Raw genomic sequence first — 12,967 nt, forward strand, 5'->3', positions numbered from 1 at the left:
ATGCTGGATGGGGTTTGGAGCAACCTGGTCTAGCAAAGGTATCCCTGCCCATGGCAGGCAGGTTGGAACAAGATGATCTTTAAGGTCCTTTCCAGTCCAGTCCTATGATTCTCTGATTGCATTTCTCCAGTACCATGAGATTAATTTGGTGGAATGCTTGGCATTTTTTCTGCTGGCAAACGGTTGCAGTCCAGTGGAGTGTGTTGCACTAATGCATGGCTGACATCTGTTTACCTGTCTCACCAGTCAGAGCTATGAAGTCACTCAAAATGTGTCTTTTGAGATGTTGTAGCTCTCAGGTATGTGCTGCACACTGGAGTTTAATTGTGCTGGATTATTTCTTTGTGAGGTGAGACCTTTTAAAGCATGTCCCTTTCTTTCATGCAGTGAGTATGTGAAGCTGTGCACCTCACTTTGCTGTTTTTCTCTCCTCGAGTCCTGGAACATATTTCTTTTCTTTAGAATAAAGGAATGAATTTATTTTTCTCTCTCAAGTTAGCAAAGTAGAACAAATTTGTTTGGAAAGCACTGATAGTTACTGCAGTAAAATTATTTGCAGTGAGAAGACCCTGCATGAACACATGGTATCAATAAACCCTGCATGGTTCCAAAACTTGACTTGCTGTATCTCTGCTGTCACTGCATCAGGAGGAAATTACTTATTTCTGCCTTCTGACTTCAGGATGCTTCCTAGGGCTGCAGGAAAAAAAGCAGGATTTTCTATTTGCTAAGCAGGAGAGTGTTTTTTGAGGCAGAGACATAGAACACTATTTGCTGAACATTTTTTCATGTAAAATCATAAGAGCAGCAGTCTGCCCTTCTGTGCCCCAGGAAAACCCCACAACCAGCACAGCCCTGTTGTGGTTTCATTTGTGAGACGAAGAAGTCACTGGAGTTTTGAACAGAGCAAATCAGTGCTCTGCCACTGTGTGGGAACAGCACATTCTGTAAATCCCAAAGATACATCCTATTTATAAATTAAAAAGAAAGGAGAAAAGCAACTCATTGTATATTCCTGTCTGTATAGGACTAAAGTTGTGATGATCATTGTTCCTCTAATAAGATTATAGAGTTTTGTTTTCTAAGTATCCAACTTTACCTGTGGTCTCGGCTTGTTATTTCTGAAATAGCTGTGAATAATTTTAAGGACCCCTTTTGATCTGTGTTTTAAAAATGAGGAATAATTGATTTGTATTGTTTCATTTTGATGGAAAATGTATTTTTTGCAGCCAGCTAAGACAAGATGAACTACAGTTTTTTGGGGCATGTTATTCTCATGGTGTAGCAGCATAACCAAGGGATTTCTTGCTCTGCAGAAAAAGATTTCATTTATGTAAAATTTGATCAAAGCTGAACTGAACATGTGTGTCTGGCAAGTGAACTTGCCTGAGTTTCACGCACATTCTGTATTAGGTACAGAAACAAATTCATTTTTCTGTGAAAATATTGAGTGTCTCTATATTTCAGTGCAGAAAAGGATTGACTATTTTCTCCTGCTCCCTTTTTCCTCCCTGTCCCAGCAGCCCTTCATTTCCGCACATATGCAAAAGCTCAGAGGTGCAATTCAAATCTGCTTCTGCATAGATAAAACAGTGAACTGGGATTTTAAATAATTTTGTGCCCTCTAGTTAAACTCTGACAGAAGCCAGGCATGGCAAATCAGTTTGCTCCTGTCTTCCCTTTTTGTTCAGCTGTCTGACCCCTTGCTGCTCCATTTGAACCAGAAAAGTGGAATAAATCCCAAATTTTACAAGCCTAGCCTCAGGGACTGGGAAGCTTCAGAAGGTGTGTGGAGAAAAATGAGGAGTTTGCCATCAGCATTTCTGCTGTGCTGTGAAGCTGCTTTTCCCCTGGGGTCTGCAGGCTCTTCCAGTGCATTTGGGATGGCAGTTCAGGGAAAAACCTGCAGCTTCTGATGCAGAATTTGGCTACCAGGAAACTTCAGCCTATAGTTTTGCAGTAAGAACACAGAATGTAAGGACTTGGCTGGTTTAGGTAGTCATTAAATCAAGCATGCAATTGCTGATTCATCCTAGCAAATAAACATCTAATTAAATCTGATTTTTGATGAAACAATAGAAAATACTTCCTGTACTTCCCTTCAAGGATATCATAGCCCAATAGAATTGTTTATTTTGTGAACAGAAATGCCTTTTCCCTGAAGACACCTGAAATCTTTGCAGTGCAGGTGGCAGCAGACTGACTTGGGGTAGGTGTGTGGGAGGCCTGTCCGTGTCCATGTCCTCCTGTGTGACTGTGTAGGAGCTGTGTCTGCCTGGGGTAACCCAGCCTGGTGTTTGGGGTCAGAGAGTGCTGGGGTGACAGACTCATCTGGTTGGTGCTGTGGGACTGGGACCCACTGGTTCCTGCTGGTCTGAACCCACAGAGTGTCAGTATGAGGGAGGAGGTGGTGATGGTTGTGTGCCATCCAGCTGGCTGATGTAATGTCAAGCAAGTGGGACTAGTCAAAAGGGAGTGCAAGCCAAGCTGGAAAGCAAGGAGGTACTTGCTTCCCTGCCCCACCTCGATTTATGTGCATCTTCACTTCAATGGCATGAACCTGCTCCGAAGAGGAGTTTGCTGTTTTGTTCCCTTCTTTAGATGATGCCAGGAGCGCTGTTGGTGTGCAGCCGCAGGTGGTTATGGTGGGTACAGTGGCACTGGCACACGCCAGCTCAGCTTGGTGTGCCCTGAGCACCCAGCCCAACCTGGTGCCCCATGGAAAATGGGACAGGGGATGGGCCTGTGGGCTTGGTTACCTGCAGCACCAGGGCTCTGCCTGCTGCTCCCTGCATTCCTTGGAGGACCCAGCCTTGAGGCCATGCCCAGGCCACTCTCCTCAGTCTCTGCTGGGTGTATTGCACTGCCAGCTGGCAGCACTGAGCTCTGGGATGGGATGTGGCCATGCTTGTCGGGCTTGCTAAAACTCACAGGGAGACTTGATTTTGTAGTCTGGATTGTGGCATGGCCATCCTCAGCTGCAGAGATCCTGCTTTGCACTGGTTGAAGGAAAATAAGGCAACAGCTGGGTCGCAGGCTCCTGGTAAAAGGCACTTCTTGTTTTCCATCACGTTAATGTGAGCTCTAACAAGATGTATTAGATGTTGTTGAAATAGGCAGAAAATCAATGGCTGCAGTTTTTGCTTTTCTGTACAGTGCTGGGGAAAGATCAGTGTTGGTTTAAATTTTTTTTTTTATTTTTACTTAGAGTAAAAGGAAGTGCCCAAAGCTGATGAAACCTCCTTTAGAGTGGAAATATGTACCATCCTGTGAGAGGGAAAAGGACCAGATTTTGGTGAGCTGGGAGGCTGTGCAGGCACAGTGTTTTGGAAGAAGCATTGTCTGAACCTCTCTGTAGGGAGGTTTTGGAGTTGAAGTTCTTTGAACACACCTTTAGATCTGCCTCAGTCTGAGACAAGATTTTCAGCAAGAACTTTTTTCTTTTTGTCCAGACCTCAGCTTATTGATCTGAGACAAATCTTCTGCTAAACCTGCAGTGTGTACATGAGCATCAGAGGTTATATTATATTCCCAGTCTATCAGAAAATAAATCTCTCTGACTTAATATTAGCCTGTGTACTGAAGTGTCCTACTCATGAAAATTAAGAGGCTTTGTCCTTTTCCTCCCCCCACCTTTTTCTCTGTCCTTTTCCTTCTGTAAAGGATGACTGCTTCTTACAAATCCAATGGGCTGATTTGCACAGCTTTGGGCTTTATTCTGCATCTAGTAATGTCCCAGTGGCTCATGTGAATGACAAAGTGGGGAGGCCTGTGCAGGAGGTACCCTTCTGCTGAGTGTGTTACCACACAGTGTTGCTGAAAAAACAGGGTCCTGTGCTCACCAGGAAAATAAAAATGGGGGATATGAATAGGAGCAAAGGCTTTCCATCTGTCTTAGCACACTTCTTTATCCTGGTGTTTAAATTTGTTTTATTTTTTCCCCCTGATTGGCATGTTTGAAAGAGCAGCTGCTTGCCTGCGAAGGTCCATCCTAGCTGATGCTCCATCAATTCAGCTGTTACTTTATTCACTCCAGTGGCAGGCTAATCAACCTTTTCTTTTCAAGTGTGTCAAAGCGCTGAACATGAGACAGTTTGTAATTATGGAAAATGGGAGTACACTTTTTATCCTTAGGGCAATTAAGTGATTCTGCACTATGAGCTAATGCTATAAATAATCTCTTAGAGTTGTTTTTCCTGAATGGTGAATTTTCCACTGAGCTTCAATGGGTGGGGGAATATATATAGCAAATAGTGATGATTTACAACATAAAGCCTCAAAGCACTTTATAAAATCTGCTTTGACTCTTCCTAGCTCAGGTTGTTAGTGTTTTCATACTGAAACAAAATGTAATTCTGATGCTTTCCCACTGCGTGTCATGAAAGAATGAAATAATTTCTTTGCTGTTACCCTGCTATTGAGCACTTCTATGCATTCAGAAAGAGAAGGAAGGAAATTAAATTATGCTTTTAAGTAAACTTGAAGTAATTAAATTATATTTTATGTAAAACTTATATTAAAAGTGCATGCACAATTTATGTATTACTGCTATTCTGTCTAGTCTAGCATGGTATAGAGGTTTTGATAAGCATTGGCCTTTAGCATCCTGCCAGTGTGTTTAGACATGCTTGTGCAGAAATGAGCCCTGGTACCAGGACTCTGCTTCATGAGGGATTGGAACAGTCAAGAAAATAGGTTTTCCTCATTTCCATAGCCAAGATTAAGCCATAGATGTTCTGAAATGGGGAGCCATGATCTCTGAATCAAAGCAACAGCTGGTGAATAAGTGAATTGACTCTATTAGGGCAGGAGAAGAGCAATTTGAGAGAATTTAAAAATAGTGTTAACTAGTTACTTTTAATTGAGAATGCTAAGGAAAATGAAAGGAAGGATGAAAATGATACCACAAATAAGTACCAGTATACTGGCAAATACTGATCCTGGTGAGTTTGGCTTGAAGGAAAAAGGTGGTAGAAAAGCTGTGAAGTGAATTTCTGACTTATAAGAATGAGATTTTTATGGCTATTATAATTGTGAGTGCAATCTGGAGAGTTCAAATGCTGCACTGGCTGCTTGTTTCAGGGTGAGCAGGGCTCTTTCTGACCCCAGAGACAGATGTTTAACACAGAGATGCTGTTGGGATGCTGAAAAGTGCCAGAGCCCTTTGGAAGTCTCCCTTGGAGGGCTGTGCTGTTTCCCTTTGTTCAGTTTTTGGGTTAGGACTTTGTGACAGATCTGGCCATCTGGATCTTGTGGCTAGAAAGAAGCAGAGCCTTTTTACTGAGCCAGGTGTGGGCGGCCTTTCGATTTCAAATTGCTTCTATACTTAAGTCTCAGCTAAAAGAGAGCTCCAGTAAAGATTTCTGTGTTTGTTGTGGTAAGAGGATGTCATCTTCCTCCAGGAAAACCTAAAAATCAAAGGAGAGCTTATTATAAGGTATGGTAACTGACAGTGCTGACGCACTCATCAGCTAATTGGAAACACATGGTTCATAACTGCTTTTTAAACTATTCTGAAATTTTACTTGGGCTCTGTAATTGGGAGGTGGCTCAAAGAGAGGTATGTGGTTTAAATCCATGGTTGCCAGTGTGGCTTCACAGAGCCATGTCTCTTCATGTTCCTAAAAGGAAAAGGCTAGGATTCTTTATGGTCTCTAAACCATTAATATGTGTTAAACTTAAATGACCTTAAATGAAATTATTTTTTAAACAAATAGGCAATAGCATGGAATTCTATCTTATTTATCAGATAGAGTTTGAACTAAAAGACTCAAAGTTTGTTTTTGTTTGGGTTTTCTGTTTCTGAAAAGATTATTAAGGATGTTGATAATAGGAAGGACTGTGAGGTGTAATGTGTCATGAAAGTCAACATGACATCTGAATACATGCATCTTTTTCTTTGAGATAAAGATCTTTGTTCAGACTGACAGAAATGTGCTATTGCTCTTTTGCAGTGCCAGAAAGACAAGTCTTAGCTGTTTAAAAAGACTCTTGGTTAATCCTCCTCCAACTGGATTGTTGGAGCAGTGGTTGAAACATCAGTGATAGATTTTACAACACTTCTACTGGGTCACTTTTGATAAGTATTTATGCAAAACTTCTTTTGAAATGAGTTGACTTATTTTTTCTTTTGTCTATAGTAGATAATATTTGATGCCGTAGTAGGGTATTATTAGGCTTTGTGGGTTGTGCAGATTCAAGAAAATGGCAGGAAAATTCTGACTAGATTGGATTAAACCAGAACTGGATGAAATCCCCCTCTCTTCTCCAACTTCAGAAACCTCATTGCAATATTAGGCTCTCAGTTTTTCTGTGGAGGAAGGAGAAAAAGCATGATTTGGTGTCTTTAACTATGCAGTGCAGGCAGAGTTAATAAATACATCAAGCAGTAAAATACATTTTGACAGGGGCTGTTGAGAAACTTAAATTCAGTATATTAGAAAAGATGAATGGGTACTAAGCTGATTAACTCATAACTCAGTCTATCAACAGAGAATACTTCCTCTGTGCTTCATGCTGATTTCATTTTCCAGTGTGAAACTACTGCCAAGAAAATAGTTTCAAAAGTGAAAAACTAGTTGATGGCCAAGATTGTTTGAAGGACAAGAGGCACAGAATGAGCCATGCAGTCTGTAAATTTGAAAAGCGTCTCAGAGTCTTATCTTCTTGCTGAAAGACAGTTTCCCTCAGGTCAAACCTGTGGCAATCACAGCAGTATTGTTAATGTTTGTCTCATGTGGCCCATGAATGCTGAGGGAAGTTTATTTCTTTCATCTGCATCCTGTTGCTTTTAATTTTTTTTTTTTTGCAAAAAGGAAGGCAATCTGTGCTGGAATAAGCTTTTCTGAGTGCTGTTGTACTTTTCAAATTGCAAGTATATCTGCAGCAACATTCAACAAATATTATTAATTTCCTAAATATGTCCTGTAACAGAGTCTGGTAAAGTGTTACTGCTACTGTAGTTTGGATTCCAAACAGTGAAATGGGTGCCAGAAATTGTGTCATGGTCTCTCAGCAGCAGCAGCAGAATATTTTATATTTTTCTTGCTAGCTCTCCAGCATGTTGGCCACATCACAATGTGACTTTGTTGTAATGCTAAAACCATTACAGCCTGCTACTCTCTTGTAAACACATTTTCACCTCCAGCTGAACTACTGAGTTCAAATGCTTCAGTCAGCACAGCAGCATTAAGGTTTGGGCACAGATTTCAGCCCTGCTCGGGTTGGATGGGATGTGCATCAAAAGGAGTCAATGACCTTTGATCACGGGTGTTAAGGGGATGGTCCAGCCCTCTGTGCAGAGAGGAGAATTGTCGTTTAGTGCCTTGGACAAAACGGGCTGGGGAAAAGCAGGGAGAGAGGTGGAGCCCTGGGTGGGTTACTGAGCTGGGCAGGCAGATTGCTGCAGGAGAGAAGATGAGAGTGACACAAAAAGTGGGAAACCATGGCCTGAGCATCCTTGTCAGGCCCTGGAGAGGGAGGAGAGGGTGTCAGTGCTCAGGAGCAAAGGAGCTGGGAGCTGTTTCAGTTCCCCATTTTCCAAATCTTCCAGAATGCCCTCACTTGGTTGCCTGGGTCTCTTGCAGCGGGTGGCTGGGCTGGTAACATGATGTGACCATAAAGCCAAACAAAACCCAAATAAGCAAATGTGAGGTGAGTCTAATACAGGTGAGGGATGAGGAAGTAGAAAAAATGGTGTTGCACATGCACCTGATGGTAAATTGGAGATAACTTGTCATGGTCTTCATAAACTTTTTGGGAAGGGAAGCCTGAAGCTAAGGGACAGTGGTGGCAATAAGTATTTTATATTTACATTTATATTTATATATAATTTTATATAATATTTATATAATTACTTATATAAATATGAATTATAAATTATATATTCATCTATCATAGTTATATAATTACTATAATATATAATTATTATAATGAAAATTTTATTTCATATAATTTATATATAATTATATTTTATATATTTGTCTTTTTTAATATATAGATAATTTATATATATTTATATATAAAATATATACAATTAATATATATTTTTATTATTAATATATATTTTTGTTATTAATATATAATTTTATTATTAATATATATTTATACTTATAAATATATAAATATAAATATACTTATAAATATATAAATGAATATATTTATACTTATAAATAAGATTTTTTTATGACTGATTTTAGTAGATGTAGGTTTAATATTTGAAGCTTTCAAACTGCAGCAGTAGGAGCCTCTAGACAAGGCCCTGAGTGGCTCTCACTGCCTGCATTGTGTTGTTCCTGCTTCCCATCACTGGTGTCATGACAAAGAGCTTGCTCTTCTATAAAGGAGCCTGTGAAAAAAAGCGCCCTATAGCTGTGCTGTCCACAACAAACACTTGATCTGTTTGCTGTTATCAGCTGAATGTGAAACTCCTAAACTGTTGTAGAATAAAGAATCAGGTTTATAAAAAGTGCACTCAACCTGCAATGATTCTGCATCTTATGTTGACCTGAGAGTTCATTTCTGTTTTTCATACATGGTTTGTTTGCTGTAAACAATATCTACTTTTGGAGATATATAAACACTAAATATTTTTCTAGATGCAGTAATCTAACAAAGGTCTTGGTCTGTTGAACAGCTGTTTATTTCATGTAAAAATATGCTGTGTTTGGATATAATTTTTTTTTAATTGGATTATGCATTTGTGCCTTTTTATTTGGATTTTGCTTTTATGTCCTTTCTCAGATACTATTTAAGTTTTTCTGAGGGGAAAATGCTTAGTTTCCAGAGTACTTAATTCCATTAATTGAAAAATGCAGTTGAAAGAAAAATCTTTGTTCTGCCTCAAAATTACTACTAAAGAGAACTAAATATAAGTAAACCATCTGCACTTCTCCAAAGTATATGTTGCTGCATGGCAGCAGAGCACATCTGGATTCAAATTGCAGCCCAGGAGTTTCAGGGTCATGATATTCTGAGCCTCCAGGAAAAGGCATTTTTGGTACAGGAAATCTGTTGGTTCTTGTTATATTCTTTAGGCTCCCTACATGGCATCACACTTACTGGGATAAGAACAGAGTTAGTGGGAAATAATTCTGCATATTCATGCACAAGTCCAGCTCTACTCAAAGGCTTAAAATGCTCAGTGTTTTATAAAGTGAGATTTCTTCTTACTGAGTAGAAATTGTGGCTTATGGTGTAATTATTACTCAGGGTTCTCCTCTTTCCTTAATCTTAGAGTCATCTTCAAACAAACCATGCCCTGATGTTGTATTGACATTTTGTCAGTGGAGAATATGACATTTTGTTCAATGAAGAAAGATAGCTGCACTTCCCTAAAACTCTGTTATTTTGTTTTGACTTTGCTCTCTTTAGGAGAACTTCAAGATTATCTTTGCCTATTCCTGAAGGTGGTCTAAGTAATTCTCTGAGAAAAAGATTTTACTTCTGTGGGTCTTTAAATTCTGAAAAGTGAATGTTTCACTACTTGTGGATCATTAGCACTTGGAGAGTTTTGGGTTTTTGTTTTTTTTTTTTTTTCTTCCTGGGTGTGTGAAGGACAGCTCGTAATTATTATCAGTATTTGGTAGTTTGGTGGGTTTTTTTCCTAGTTCTCACTTGGCTCTTTCTTTCTTTGCAGCTTTGCTCTGTCTGATGAAGCCTACAGGTCTTTAAGGGACCAGGACAAAGACCAATGCATCCTTATCACAGGAGAGAGTGGAGCTGGGAAAACAGGTAAGGGCCAGTTAGGATCTGATTAAAAACCATTCAGGGCTGCTAGAGCCTTGCAGAGGGAAGCTGGAGTCAGTGACTGAGTTGAGAGATGTCAGTAATTCTCTGTGTCTGGCCACTGCAGGAAGTGAGTGCTGCCGCACTTGTGGCTGCAGCTGTGAATTCACATAAAATAATGTTTTTTCACACTGTCACCACATTGAAATCCCATGTCATGTTAGTACAGTGTCCTCATCAGTATCCAGAGTTGTACCCAAGTCATGCTGACTTGTCACAGAGTATTGCAAGGGCCAGAAAATGTTTAGGCTGTCCTGGTGGGAAACCTGAAGACATGGAAAACTGAATTCTCTGAGTTTTCTAGACTTAATACTTCCACTTGTCTCTCAATAAACACATGCCTTTAAAAACTGGATTATACTATTTATCTAAGGAAAAGAAATAACTGTAGCTGATTACTTTGGAAATTTTATCAGCCCTTTGCACACTGTGCTCAGCTGCAGTGCTAAGATTGGCTTGTGTGCCAGAACACTGAGTTTCTTAGGCAAAGCTGAAATTTCCTTGAAAATGACTGCTGGTTATAAACTGGAAGATTAGAAACCAAGAGAGGATTGCATAACTGCAGTACATTTTAGGTAGACCTTAAAAAATAAAGAAGCCAGTTATTTTCAAAGATAGCAATTTAAAACAGAGGTGACTTGCAAAAGAGACAGTGGGTAGGAAGGCATGCATCTGTTTCCAAGTAATTTGAGAGATTTTTCCTTTGCATCTGAGAATATGTGGGGCTTTGAGTGCCTATTCTGAGCAAGACTCAAAGCAGGTAACAAGAAGTTGCTTTCCAAGACTTTGGAAGCATATAAAAGTATATCAAGTGTAGGCATCATCTTTAGTGCTCTTAGATTAGTGGCCCCCAATTAACAAGTCTTGAAGTCTTGTAATATAATCCTTATTTACAGTTCAATGACAGGAAAACCTGTTCAGTAGAAGTGTAGTTTAAAAACCCCAATTTCTTATTAATAGGACTCTGAAGTTCTGTCTAGAAGTTCAGACTTTAGCAAAGAATCCTGGATTTGTGGTGTTACATGTCTTGGTTTCCTCAAAAATTGTGAATTATAAAGCACCTCATACAACTGAGGCACACATATTATTGATTTATTCATTTGAAAGGTGAATCAGAGGTTGAGTAGTTGAACTTCTGTATATGTAAATAGTAGATTTAGATTTGTATAAAGATTTGGAGGGTTCTGTAAATTTTATAGCCATATGGGAAGCAATATTAATTATTCCTTTTTTATAAAGTTAAGTACAAAATAGGGAGTGGAGAGGGTAGGAAGTTCCTGGAGTTAAGGAAACAAACTTCTTACTACAGATACACTACATGACTGTGTTTTAAATTTTTGGTAGCCAGAATATTTGACATTTTTGCCCTGGAAGAACTGAAACTGAGCTGTTGTCAGTTGAATCTTTTTATTTGCTTCCAATTTTGTCCTTGTTTCTCTGCATGTTTTTAATGTTAACTGAGAGTTACATTGGGCAGGAAAACATGGTGCATCACCAGAATAAGGGGTGTATTTAAATGTTTTGAAATGTTAGGGTGATAACTCCCTTCCTGATGTCTTTCTTGGGGCAAACAGAGTTGCTAATAAGAGAAAAAGCTTTTATTTTCTTTTGCTGATACCCAAAGGCTATATTGAAGTCATTGTGTGTAAACTATTATAATAGCTTTTTTGCTGCTTCAGTGCATGTTTCTCTCAGTGATTGAGTGCCTGTGCTTAAAGATGTTGACTGTTTTAGGAAATATTTAAAATTAAATAATTGGGTAATTCCAAGCTCTGAAGGGAACAGAGTAAAAAAAATGAGAGCTGGGATTGGGGCACAAATAAAGGAGATGGGAGCCTCCTGACCTTACCTAAAGTTTGTGCTCCCTGATTGCTTCCTGTGTGGCAGGTTTGCTCATTTTCCTCTACACATGGCATAGTAATATAATGCTAACAAACAAATTTGGTTAAACAGGAAAGATCAAAATCCATGGGATAACGTCTCATCTGTCACTTTTTTCCTGAAATGAGACACTTAAATTTGTAACAGATCTCTGAAGATCTGTTACAAATATAATGATTTTTTTTTTTATGACCACAGTCTGGAATTGATAGGGTTTCCAGCTGTTAGTAATTACATTATATATCAGCCTATATTGCTTGAAATTTCACTATCTTGCATTGTAGTAACCATCACGGACTCTCTGTATAAACCAAATCATTTTCCAGCTGCTTTTCCTGACCAGCAACAACAGAAGGGTTGGATGGATTATCTAATCTTTGTTTCTGTCATGGGTGATTGACACCCATATGAACCCAGCTTTGAAAATCCAAAAATTGTTCCAAACTTTCTTAAAAGCAACTGCAAACTAGTTTTATTGTTTAAATGAATGCTTCACTTTTTCTGTTGGTTTTACTTTCAGACTGCAGCACATTAGGTGATGTTGCAGTTACTCAGCTGCTTGTAGAGCAGAGCTGTAATTACATGTGTATAAGTGTTATATTTTGCACTTGTTGTGTATTACTGATATAAACTGATTGAATTTTGTGTCTTTAAACTGCCTGGGCCTGTTCATTTTCAGGCTAGATTAAGACATGTCCAATGTGTCAGCAGGGGATAATGTTCTTCCCTTGAAGAATGCCTCTTACTGAGGCTAAAAAGGAGCAGGTAATGTGCTGTATCCAGTGGTGACTTTTTTTAAGCTTGGGTAGAGGCTCTAGGTGTTTAAATCAAGAGAATTGCTGATGTAATGGCATGGGTCTCAGAGCAGGGTGTGCTCCTTCTGCATTTCCAGATGGTACAACAGTGCAGGAGAAAACTGAAGTGAATGTGCTCACAGTTCCTGTCTGGCATTGAGAAAATGTGATGGGGATTTAGTCTGTAAAGTCACATCACAGCCTTTTTGCCAATGCTTATTGCTGTTTTATTTGGCTCTCCCCCACAGAGGCAAGCAAACTTGTCATGTCATATGTAGCTGCTGTGTGTGGAAAAGGGGCAGAGGTTAATCAAGTAAAAGAGCAACTTTTGCAGTCAAATCCAGTCCTTGAAGGTAAGAATCTCACTGACTATGTGCCAGCATATTACTTGTGTGTGCATTGGTGTTCCAGCTGAGCTGGTTTGGAAAACTGTGTCTGGTGATGTTTCATTGTTGTTTGGTGTCCAAAACCATAGGAGGTGCTTTATGTGAATACATCTGTAGGAC

General features: G+C 39.3%; 1 protein-coding gene across 5 annotated transcripts in view; it reads left to right on the top strand.

The window, feature by feature from the left end:
• The window catches only part of MYO1B (myosin IB), a 108,319-nt gene that overhangs the window by 38,199 nt on the left and 57,153 nt on the right, over window positions 1-12,967 (top strand). For all 5 annotated transcript variants that reach the window (XM_059475564.1, XM_059475562.1, XM_059475565.1 and 2 more), the window contains 2 exons: window positions 9,638-9,732; window positions 12,710-12,814. In XM_059475564.1, the coding sequence (XP_059331547.1) occupies window positions 9,638-9,732; window positions 12,710-12,814 (200 nt within the window). The remainder of the gene's footprint in view (window positions 1-9,637; window positions 9,733-12,709; window positions 12,815-12,967) is intronic.

Source organism: Ammospiza nelsoni, chromosome 7, assembly GCF_027579445.1.
Source record: "Ammospiza nelsoni isolate bAmmNel1 chromosome 7, bAmmNel1.pri, whole genome shotgun sequence".
Lineage (NCBI taxonomy): Eukaryota > Metazoa > Chordata > Aves > Passeriformes > Passerellidae > Ammospiza > Ammospiza nelsoni.